At 45.1% G+C, this 11953-nt stretch overlaps 1 protein-coding gene across 3 annotated transcripts; it reads left to right on the top strand.

Moving 5' to 3' along the window:
• The first annotated feature begins 3189 nt into the window (after positions 1 to 3189).
• LOC124881300 (zinc finger protein 436-like) lies at positions 3190 to 11664 on the top strand. Of its 3 annotated transcripts, none has more exons than XM_047386849.1 (8): positions 3190 to 3527; positions 3647 to 3715; positions 3807 to 3939; positions 4407 to 4525; positions 4615 to 4850; positions 5190 to 5284; positions 5711 to 5929; positions 10130 to 11664. In XM_047386849.1, exons 1-8 carry the CDS (start codon positions 3299 to 3301, stop codon positions 11322 to 11324), a joined length of 2295 nt encoding a protein of 764 aa, XP_047242805.1. In that variant the 5' UTR covers positions 3190 to 3298; the 3' UTR covers positions 11325 to 11664. The 3 variants fall into 3 exon arrangements, with proteins under 3 accessions (XP_047242805.1, XP_047242804.1, XP_047242803.1); XM_047386848.1 differs by having other exon boundaries at positions 3190 to 3545; positions 5714 to 5929; XM_047386847.1 differs by having other exon boundaries at positions 3190 to 3545.
• The last annotated feature ends 289 nt before the right edge of the window (positions 11665 to 11953 follow it).

Raw genomic sequence — 11953 nt, 5'->3', positions numbered from 1 at the left:
AATAATCTTGGAATTGTCTCTCAGTTGATACATTTCCATTATATCAGTGACAAAGTGATGGATAACATAATTTCCTCACTAGGTTCAATATTCTATTCTAAATGGAGAGTAGTAGGAGAAAGTCACAGAGTAAGGAAAAGTTGCAAGCATGTTGTAATGGCAAAGAGTCTGATAACAGTGCCTGAAATTAAATATTTCAACATTAAAAATAACGAGCTGCATACTTAATGTATACAACTATTAATTTATTCATATAGAGCATTAGTTTAGGTTTAGACTGTTGGAAAAGTTTACACCTTAACTGGTTTTCACATTTTCCAACTGTTAATCAGCTTTTCTCTGATATTTTGATGGTAAACCACTTTGTTCAAATAATTAAAGTAATTGAACAGTCTTCGGATCAAACATGGCAACCTCGTAGTTCATCTGTTTCAGGTTTTCTTGTCTAATAACGGTTTTGTTGGTGTTTCATTTAAAAATAAAAGTTTATTATTCTGCTTCTACACGGACTGTTTTTGTTAAAGGTCATGAACAGTCACCCGGGAACAAAGTAAAACAGATATAATTAGATCTGGATGGATTGGTAATATAAAAGCTCAACATGCAGGATTACATACAATAGATTTATGTCCAACTGTACCTTATTCAAACATCCCCCACATTGGCTTTTTTTGTTCCATCTGTTGACTTAACCTGACATAAATTAATCAAAAATAAAGAAAAAAAGAGTCTCAGAGAGTGTTATTGTCCAACTATAAACATAAATATTTTTGGGATATACTTATGATATTAATAGATGGTTCAAAAGACCCAGAGTCAGGATGTACTGGAGCAGTTGTTTATATTCTAAATCTAAACACAGGAATCAAGAAGAGAACCACAGACAACTTATTAATATACACCGTAGACTAATAACAATACTTTTACGTTTAAACTGGAGGAAAAACAGAATAATCAAAATGATGTGACGGCCTCTGATAGTATGGCAGCTTTATTAAGCACTGAATCAAATAATTTAAAGAAAGATATTAATAGAAGATATACGCTGTACAAACTTAATCTACTGAAAATTACAATAGAATTTGTTTGGGTTCTGGCACAAGTTGGAGTGGAGGTAAACTCCTTTATGCAAGGCTGAAAAATGACGTAAAATGATAATAAATAAGTAAATGGGAGGAAAACAGGGACACAGGTGATACAGGAATACACCCATAGAAAATTCAGAGAAATGTAGGAAATACAAGGAAAGCAGGAAGAAACAAGAGAATAGAATCAATAATTTGGTTAGTATGAGGAGATGGTCATACAGGTTTGAATAATTCATTTAAAATAATTGGTAAACATGCAACAGGTTTATGTGAATATTGCAACCTGTCTGAAATTGTACAACGTGATTATGGAGTGTATTCCTTATGAAACAAAAAAACAGTTTAGAGAAACAATGGCAAAAATGGAAATCAAATTCATAATTGCAAACATTTTTAATGTCAATGAATTAAACTGTTTTTGAAAAATACAAAATTATTAGAGAATATACACTGCTCAAAAAATAAAGGGAACACTTAAATAACACATCCTAGATCTGAATGAATGAAATATTCTCATTGAATACTTTGTTCTGTACAAAGTTGAATGTGCTGAGAACAAAATAACACAAAAATCATCAATAGAAATCAAATTTATTAACCAATGGAGGCCTGGATTTGGAGTCACACACAAAATTAAAGTGGAAAAACTCACTAGAGGCTGATCCAACTTTGATGTAATGTCCTTAAAACAAGTCAAAATGAGGCTCAGTATTGTGTGTGACCTCCACGTTCCTGTATGACCTCCCTACAACACCTGGAGATGCTCCTGATGAGACGGTGGATGGTCTCCTGAGGGATCTCCTCCCAGACCTGGACTAAAGCATCCACCAACTCCTGGACAGTCTGTGGTACAACGTGACGTTGGTGGATGGAGCGAGACATGATGTCCCAGATGTGCTCAATCAGATTCAGGTCTGGGGAACGGGCGGGCCAGTCCATAGCTTCAATGTCTTCATCTTGCAGGAACTGCTGACACACTCCAGCCACATGAGGTCTAGCATTGTCCTGCATTAGGAGGAACCCAGGACCAACCGCACCAGCATATGGTCTCACAAGGGGTCTGAGGATCTCATCTCGGTACCTAATGGCAGTCAGGCTACCTCTGGTGAACATGGAGCCCTCCAAAGAAATGCCACCCCATATCATTACTGACCCACTGCCAAACCAGTCATGCTGAAGGATGTTGCAGGCAGCAGATCGCTCTCCACGGTGTCTCCAGACTCTGTCACGTCTGTCACATGTGCTCAGTGTGAACCTGCTTTCATCTGTAAAGACCACAGGACGCCAATGGCGAATTTACCAATCCTGGTGTTCTCTGGTAAATACCAAGCGTTCTGCACGGTGTTGGGCTGTGAGAACAACCCCCATTTGTGGACGTCGGGCCCTCATACCATCCTCATGGAGTCAGTTTCTAACCGTTTGTGCAGACACATGCACATTTGTGGCCTGCTGGAGGTCATTTTGCAGGGCTCTGGCAGTGCTCCTCCTGTTCCTCCTCTTGCACAAAGGTGGAGGTATCGGTCCTGCTGCTGGGTTGTTGCCCTCCTACGGCCTCCTCCACGTCTCCTGGTGTACTGGCCTGTCTCCTGGTAGCGCCTCCAGGTTCTGGACACTACGCTGACAGACACAGCAAACCTTCTTGCCACAGCTCACATTGATGTGCCATCCTGGATGAGCTGCACTACCTGAGCCACTTGTGTGGGTTGTAGAGTCCGTCTCATGCTACCACGAGTGTGAAAGCACCACCAACATTCAAAAGTGACCAAAACATCAGCCAGAAAGCATCGGTACTGAGAAGTGGTCTGTGGTCCCCACCTGCAGAACCACTCCTTTATTGAGTGTCTTGATAATCACCAAAGATTTCCTCCTGTTGTCTTTTCCATTTGAACAACAGGATGTGAAATTGATTGTCAATCAGTGTTGCTTCCTAAGTGGACAGTTTGATTTCACAGAAGTTTGATTTACTTGGAGTTATATTGTGTTGTTTAAGTTTTCCCTTTATTTTTTTCAGCAGTTTAGTTTTTTTCCTGTGAATCTTTTTCCTCACTCCAGTCCAGTAGGTGGCGGTAATGCACATTAACAGTTGGTTTTCCAACTGACATAAAACACAAGAAGAAGAAGTAGACTGTTTCTGTTGCGGCACAAAAAACGGACGTAGATGCGTGAGAGCAACGTGAAAAAGTTTTGTATCGTGACAGAGAAAATACAGCATGTTTTTCTGCAGCAGCAGCGGTTCCGATCCACTCAGCATGTCTAAAAGCGACATACTGAGAGGAATCATCACCGAGAAGCTGAGCACAGCCGCCCGGGAGATCTTAGCGGTGGTGGAGAGGACCGTAACCGACTACGAGAAGGAGGCGTCGGGCTTCAGGCAGCAGATCGACCGCCAGAGGAGGCAGCTGGAGCTCCTGCAGCCTCAGGTCAAACTGCACAGAGGAGGTCAGTGGTGGACTGAAGGTAGTCAGAGCAGCTCGGTTTTTACAGATTTAACGTCAAGATGAAGCTGAGATGTTGATCAGATGTTTGATTGTGACTGACCTAACTGGAGCTTCTCCCAGATCTGCAGAGCCATGAGGAGGTGGTGGTTGGTGAAGAACAAGAGGAGCAGCAGCTCATGGAGAACACAGGTGGGGGCTCATCTAAAAAACCCAACTAGAACCAGACTGAAGATGCTGGAAGACGTCAGAGATCAGAACCAGACTCTGTTGTTGGGTCCAGGTGTAGACGGAGCTGGGAGTCCCAGTCTGCGTGGGAAACACTCTGAGGATGAGGAGAAGGTTGAAGATCCAGCAACAATCTGCGAGCTGGTCCAAGAAGACCCGAAGGACCCAGACTATGAAGTACCACCAAGGTAACAGATCCCAGGGCTGTAACGACTCCAGTCCAGTTCAACATTTACTCAAATGTTCGAGGTATGAAAACTTAAGATTCTCAGGATGAATCAAACCAAAGTATCAACGAATTTAGACAATTATTCAAAAATATATTCAACATGATCAACATGCATGTTTAAACAGAGAAGAAGTATTTTTACTGCTCCTAAAATGGCTTCTATTTATTATCAGTTTTCTGTTCAGCTGTTTATAGAGAATCACTGAGAGTCTAACAAGCTGATATCAGATTTATCATCTCTGGAGGCTAGCCTGCAGTCTGCTGCTTTACACACATGCAGCTCCTCTCTTACCAACTGTAGTTTTAAAAATGTTTTACCCTGATGGGTTTGATGGGTGGTGCTTCTTCTATCCACCCAACTACATATTACCACTGAAGTCTGTGACCCATGCAGCCAATCAGAAGGCTTCTGTAATCATCCTGCAGGTCAGTTCAGCCTGGAAATAAAAGGCGCCATTTATCCCCAGTTATTGACACCCAGGACCCTCTAAATCTCAGGATCCGGATACTGGAGGAGTCTGAGACCGAGGTGCTCTCAAATTCTGGTAAGTTATAAATGCTTCCGCTTGTCTGGCCCATCATCAGTCCAGCTCCAGTCCAGCAGATTCACCAGAAGCTGTTTGCTCTGTTCCAGTGTTTCAGAAAAGTCCAGTCTGGGACCTGGGATGTCCTCATGGTCTAGATGAGGCGGCCTTCCTGGACCTGCTGAGGTCCACCTTCCCTCAGCTGGCTGCTGGGAAACCTTTTGATATCTTCACAACAGATAAGAGCAGGAAGCTGCAGCCTCTGAGCGTAAAAGCTCTGACTCCGGAGGAGATCTCCACAGCCATCAGATCACTCGGAAACTCAGCTCTCTACATCCGCCCCAAGGTTCTGACTGAGTCTCGGTTATTTGTTAACATTTTTAATGCAACATTAAGGCTAGTCTGAGGTGCCTTGTTGCCTCCGTGTGGTTTCTGTGATGAAGAGACGAGTGGAGTCTGTCCCTCGTTTCAGGCAGAGAACAAGAACATTTTTTTAAATGTTGCTATTAGACACCAGCAGCTAAAACCACATAAAGTCGGTTTCTATTACATTTTTCGTACTGGTTCTGCTCATGTTAGGCTGCAGATCTGTCAGATGACCGAGTGATTTTTAAAGAATAAAAGTTTATTCTGTGTCTGTGGAGAAAACCTGAAACAGTAATGAGGATTTAATTCTGTGTTTCAGAAAGAGATGCAGGAACGTGAAGAATATCCGGTTCCTGAATCTCCAACTGTTGACCCTGAGATCATAAAGAACCAAGAAACTGAGCTCCACATGAGGTGAATTAATAGAGAAGAAGAGATTCTTCTTCTTCTATGGTAACGTTTCAGATAATAACACTAAACCTCATAGTTTGAAAATCACAAAATGACGATTTTATCCATCCATTGTCCCACCTGTCCGTCCGTCCATCCATCCATCGCTGTTCATCCATTCAGATGTCAGTCAGATGCTCGCTGTTGTTAAAGTCATACTTGTTGCTATGGTTACGCATCATAACAACTTACCGGTGTAAAAAGTGACGGCTGAAATCCTTTTGGCTGCACAGTTTCGGCTCACAGAAACCTGGCTGCAGCAACAGGATTATGTTGCTATAAACGAGTCAACTTCTTCTAATTATTAGAGGAGCAGCAACCATCTTTCAGTCCGATTCGTTGATTAATCCTCGACACTCGAGCACCAAACATGTTTTTCCTCCTTTGCAGCAGCGGTCAACGTGTAGACGGCAGCAACGAGAACGCTTTGTTTAGCTCAACATCCCAACAACAGGACCTCCAAACTGAGGAGGGAGAGGCTGAGAGCAACATGGACTTCAGTGGAGATGAAGAGGATGAAGATGGGGGCTTAGATGGAGATGAGGACTGGGAGCCAAATGATGAACTGGAGACACCAACCAGGAAAAAGAGGACCAGCAGTGACAAGAGGTGAGTGGTTCCCTAAACTCCAGTTCATCACAGGTCTTTAACAGGTTTACTTCTAAAATGTCTAAAATCAGACTACACCTGACCCCACCTTCTCCTTCCATACAAACCTTCTCTGCTGAAGTCGCCTGGAGGAGGTGGTGCAGTGGTCTTTGAGGTGCTGAGATGATTAGGAGTGAGAGGTTCTAAGAACGATTATTCACCACTGCTGCAGCGTCATAAAAGAAAGTCCTCAGAGAAGCATCATGAAGTCCACCTGGGGAAAGTGCCAATGTGGAGTTGAGGACATTCCTCACAGTTCTTGTGTGTTGCTCCTACACTCCTCCAGCATGGTCTGCATGAAGTGTTGAAGACCAAACCTCAGTGTCTCAGTGTTGCCTTCCTGTAGAGCTGGCTTCACTTCTTTGGGACACATCTAATCTGCTTCATGTGGCCTCTAGGTGCAATAAAGCAGCGCAATCCAGGATTAAAGGCATCTGTGGACAGATCTTCTAACATCTCCATGACAGCTGAAGCAAACCGTATCTTTTGTGTCTGGAAAGGACCAAAACAATCCGTGCTGCAGTGTGTAAAAGGCGGAGACGGTTCCATCGGGTCTCTAGGTGGATCACTAAGTTCTGTCCATCAGGAGGTCTCCTCAGGTTCCTGCAGATAAAGGAAGCAACTGGCTCAGCCCCGGGATCCATTAGATCAGACCTCATTCATTGTGAAGCCCTTGCTCTGGTGACGTGATGCTGTCTGGGATGTTTGAATGAACACGACTGACTTGAACAGTTCAGTCCTTCTCCCAGCTTGAGCCCACCATCGCTGCCTGGAGAGCTTCTAGGTGATGGACCTCTGCCTTTCATTGCCAGTGGAGTGAGTGTTGGACTCGGAGACGTGTTCTAGCCCCGACAGCCCGGTTCCAAGAAGGAAACTTGACCAGAAGATCTGAAAGACTTAAATGTGAGCAGCACTCGTGTGCCGAGTCTTAACCTTTTTCACAAACTCGAGATGTTCCTGTGATGAAAGCTCAGTGAACATCTCCACGGGAACATGTGGTTGTTGGTTCTGGCATCTGGGGAATGATGAATTTCCCTTTCCAAAGGATGCAGGAACACCTGCTCCAGGTTGAGCAGATCTCTCTTCCATTGTTCCCACCAGGGTGTCGGATGTTGAGGCAGTGGGTCGTCCCAACAGTGTGGATTTTCCTCTTAGAAGAAATGGGGTCAATAAATCCTGAGGGATTCTCTGTAGATGGGACCGTGGAGAACATTCCTCTATGTGTGGAAAGCTGATCCTTCAGTGAGATGCTGAAGGTGAAGAAGTCCTTCTCTATGCTCCAGTGAACCCTCAGTGTATCAAGGTTCTTTGTTTTGACATCTGCTGCAGGTTCTGATGATGGTTTGATGTTCAGAACAGCTGCAGATGGTCTTCAGCACACATACCTCCTGAAGCTGTTTCTACACTTGTGACTCTACGTAGAAATCTCTGGTGATGAGCTGTGCTCCTAGTGGACATGCCAGGCTGGTGTCTTCGGCTAGATGTTTTCAGCATCCAGGAGAAGACAGCTCCAGAAACGGGCTCTGACATTCTGTGTTCCTGAGGCGGCTCTCACAGGTCTCCATTTTCCGACCATGAGGAGCGGAGATGGTCAGGATCACTGTGTGGAACATTTTCTCCATGTCACAGATCACCGCTGTTTCATGTTGATGAAGGCGTGTGAGGACCTCTCATCAGGCCTGGACCAAGGAGAAGGCCTGATTCTTCTGGGCCTTGCTGAGCAGTTGAAGATAACTCAAACTGAGGTTTTCTGGTTTCTTTGGAGGTAAAGGTCATGATGAAGAGGTACCACTCCTCACCAGGAGGTGCACTGATCACAGCTTCTTCTTCGTCTCCTCTTCCAGTACCGCCAGCCATGGATCTGACAGGATCCTTCTGGTATTTGTTGTTTTTTGAGAATTTCTCGGAGCTGGTTGAGCAGCTGTTATCTGACATGTATGACCTTTCCTTTAAGGACAATGGCTTTTCATAATGACCTCGTTTGTTTCTTGATACTCTCTCGATCTCGGTGGAAGACACGCGTTTTCTCTCCCTCCCTCTTGCCTGCTTCTGCATCTGCTTTTGTCTGTGTTTTTCTCAGAGCCTCACTTTACATATCTTCCAAACTTGCAAATTATGAATTTGGTCAGCTGGTCTCTCAACACAATTGATCAAATTTTTTCCACGGGAAGACGGGGTAAAGGAGAACCCTCTTTCCCAGCTGGTACGTTCTTCTCTGGATACACAATGGATTCCTAGCAGCAGTGGAAGATTGTGTGCTTGACTACGATGTCGTTGAGGAAGCAGAAGACGTTTATATATTTGGATTTTTGATAACAGGATTTCTGCTTTTTGGAGCCGGCGGTTACCTGACTTATCGAGTGATTAGCAAAACGTGGGGAGCTGTTCGTAGCATCCCGAAGCTGCCTGCGATGCTGGATGGAGTCTGCAGAGCGATCAATGCTCAGACTGAATTGTTAAGAGAGCTAAGCTGCAAGCTGGATACGGTTCTTGAACAGAATCGTAGCCTGGAAGCGGCTTTTGGACTCAGAGGTGAAAGGATTTAATCATGGAGAAGGTTGTTCGCTCTAGAACTGTAGGAAAGTCCCAGAAATTTGGATATTTGGATTTACAATTGAGAGATAACAGTAAAAACTCTTAAAGTGGTTGGAAATCCACACAACTGCTTGAACCAGAACATTGTTTTTTCTAAATCTGGTGCCCCAACGTGGCCTTGGCACCGTCTGCTAAGTGGCTATCGACAAAATATCTCCTGGATGTCATGTAAACATGGCGATCTTTCCCCCGAACAGCTGTGACCCAGATAAGATTTTCCGGACGATTGAGAAAACTTCCATCTCTCTCCTCAAGGACAATGACCCTCTATCTGTGACAGTCTAATTCTTGCACAGACACTCGTAGTTATATATTCACACCCCCAGGTTTCCACCGCACTCTTGCCAAATCTTTTCTCCTTGTGTCGCTTAGCCCTGCACCTAATTTCGTGATTTCATAACTTTTTCATTGATTTTTAGTTTTATTAGAAGGATTACCAGCGAAAACCAAACATTATTAATAATTTGGACTTTAGCTGCTCTTACACCAATGACCCAGCTTTCTTAATTAGACTACAATGGACGGTTATTACTTAGTTCAACTTCAGTACCAGTAAAAGCAACATATTATTAGCATCTGAAGATGTGGATTAAAGCTGTTTTGTTCCAGTGATTCAGCTTCACTAGTTAGAATTCAGTGGAATGATGAAACTATCAATATTATCATCTTCTTTTAGCATAAAATGCTTTATTACCAGTAAACTTGGAAGGATTATTAATTATTATTACTCCCAGGGATTATTAGTGTCATTTGATTTGTTTTTCTGTATCATTGTAATATTTTTCCTCATGTACAGCGCTTTGAGTGCCTTGTTGCTGAAAAGCGCTAAATAAATAAACTTGACTTCTTTTTATAGATTCCTGAAGTTTCCTAAAGAAACATGAGATCCTCCTGCGATACGTCTTTAAAATCCCTCTGTAATGCATGAACTGCATCAGAAGGAGTCATTAATGGCTTCTGTTTCACAGAAACGTGATGAGAACGGTGGCAGTGGCAGGTTCCCGTAGAGGCAACCTATCCTCCATCCTAACACTGTCCGAACATCCTCCTCGCCTGGTATCACCTGCCTGGCTGCCAGTACCCTTGATCAGTTGTAGCCCATCAATAAACTGGCTCCAGCGTCTGGTTGCGTTCGGTTATGAATGTTTGATTACGCAGGGCGAAGATTGAGGTGTTGCAGAGCTGCAGCCACACACTCACCCTTTGTCTAATGAAGCACATAGACGTTGTTCTTGGTTGTGTTTGCAGCAGGTGACACCCACACAAGAACATCATTGAAGGAGCACGTTCTCCTCCTCTAGCAGCATTAAGAGCCACAGCATTGGTCTCTGATGTTCACCTTTGTGTTGGGTTTTGTCTCCTCGTCTTCCTGCAGCCGTGTCTCTATGGTAGTTGTCATCAGATTTTTGGTTTCTAGTTCGCTGTTCTGATTTTCTTCTAGAGGTTTTATTTTTTCTCTTGCCCTCGTTCTTCTTCTGCAGTTCTGTATCGTCCTGATTTTTAACTCGGTTCATCAAAGAAATAAGAATTTACAAGGATTTTGAACCTTGTTCTTTTTCTTTGCAGTGTTATTCACAGTGTGGAAGATACCAACGACAAATCTGAGAGCAACGCGGATCCCCGCAGTGAGAGCTATCGGGCTTTAGATGAAAGGAACTCGGATCCTGAACTGCAGACACCCAATAAAAAGAGACGCAAAGGCCGCTGGGAAAGGAAGGAGAGGGGTAAAATATTTTGCAAGGTTTGTGGCGTCTTTTACAGACAGTTTGGAAGTTTGGTCCGACACATCTGGATGCATGTCAGCGACCCCCAGAGGGTTTGTGGAGCTTGTGGAGAGAAGTCAGAGTCGGTAGACCAGTTAAAGGAACATATCCACAGTCACAAAAAGCCCTACAGCTGTCCGGATTGTGGGAAGCCTTTTTTCTCCAAAGACGGTGTCAAACGTCACGCTGCTAAGCACGCAGGAAGCAATTTGTTTAAATGTAGCGTTTGCGGTAAAAGCTCGCCAAACCAGTATACCCTGAACCTCCACCGATGGGTCCACATAGAAAATAAACCCCACAAGTGTGATATTTGTCCAAAATCCTTTGGTTTGGAGTCCCAACTCCGAGCTCACAGGAAGCGACACATGGCCAACGATGCATACAAGTGCCATATGTGCAACAAGTCTCTGAGAAGTCGCAGATCTCTGGCCCGGCACATGTTGACGCACTCGGACGAGCGGCACTACAGCTGCGAAACATGCGGGAATCGCTTCAAATCTGACGCTGGGCTGAAATCACACGAGAAGACTCACGAAGTGAGAGATCGGCCATTCCTCTGCCATATCTGCTGCATGACCTTTCCACTGAAACAGTCCCTGATGAGCCACCTCCGGATTCACAGCAGCGAGAGGCCGTTTGTTTGTTCCTTGTGCGGGAAAGGCTTCACGTTCCAGGGAAACCTCAACAAACATATGAAAGCCCACACCAGCGAGGCTCCCTTTAAGTGCTGCGAGTGCGGGCGCTGCTTCAAACATAAGAATCACCTTACCCAGCACATCAAGATCCATTCAGGCATCAAACAGTTCGTCTGTGGCGTTTGTGGGAAAGGATGTTCCAATCAGGAACATCTGAAAGTCCACATGAGAACCCACACCGGAGAGAGACCCTACGAGTGCTCCCTCTGTGATAGAGCCTTCACCCAGAGCCACTGCCTGAAAACACACATGAAGACGCACCAGAACAAAGACGAGGCCGTCCTCGGTCCATCCAGGTCCTGAAGCACCAGAACAAAGACGAGGCCGTCCTCGGTCCATCCAGGTCCTGAAGCACCAGAACAAAGACGAGGCCGTCCTCGGTCCATCCAGGTCCTGAAGCACCAGAACAAAGACGAGGCCGTCCTCGGTCCATCCAGGTCCTGAAGCACCAGAACAAAGACGAGGCCGTCCTCGGTCCATCCAGGTCCTGAAGCACCAGAACAAAGACGAGGCCGTCCTCGGTCCATCCAGGTCCTGAAGCACCAGAACAAAGACGAGGCCGTCCTCGGTCCATCCAGGTCCTGAAGCACCAGAACAAAGACGAGGCCGTCCTCGGTCCATCCAGGTCCTGAAGCACCAGAACGAAGATAAGGCCGTCCTCGGTCCATTCGAGTCCCAGAGCACCAGAACAAAGACGAGGCCGTCCTCGGTCCATCCAGGTCCTGAAGCACCAGAACAAAGACGAGGCCGTCCTCGGTCCATCCAGGTCCTGAAGCACCAGAACAAAGACGAGGCCGTCCTCGGTCCATCCAGGTCCTGAAGCACCAGAACAAAGACGAGGCCGTCCTCGGTCCATCCAGGTCCTGAAGCACCAGAACAAAGACGAGGCCGTCCTCGGTCCATCCAGGTCCTGAAGCACCAGAACAAAGACG

The sequence above is a fragment of the Girardinichthys multiradiatus genome, chromosome 14 (assembly GCF_021462225.1).
Source record: "Girardinichthys multiradiatus isolate DD_20200921_A chromosome 14, DD_fGirMul_XY1, whole genome shotgun sequence".
NCBI classification, from domain to species: Eukaryota; Metazoa; Chordata; class Actinopteri; order Cyprinodontiformes; family Goodeidae; genus Girardinichthys; species Girardinichthys multiradiatus.
Note: the sequence above shows the minus strand (reverse complement) of the source record. Positions and strands in the feature narration are given on the sequence as shown.

What these genes read in the sequence shown, in the direction of transcription:
- LOC124881300 (XM_047386847.1), top strand. Translation starts at nt 3,299, where the DNA reads ATGTTTTTCTGCAGCAGCAGCGGTTCCGATCCACTCAGCATGTCTAAA. An exon ending in CGAGGTGCTCTCAAATTCTG is followed by an intron (nt 4,526 to 4,614) that starts GTAAGTTATAAA and finishes GCTCTGTTCCAG; the next exon opens with TGTTTCAGAAAAGTCCAGTC. An exon ending in GAAACTGAGCTCCACATGAG is followed by an intron (nt 5,285 to 5,710) that starts GTGAATTAATAG and finishes CCTCCTTTGCAG; the next exon opens with CAGCGGTCAACGTGTAGACG.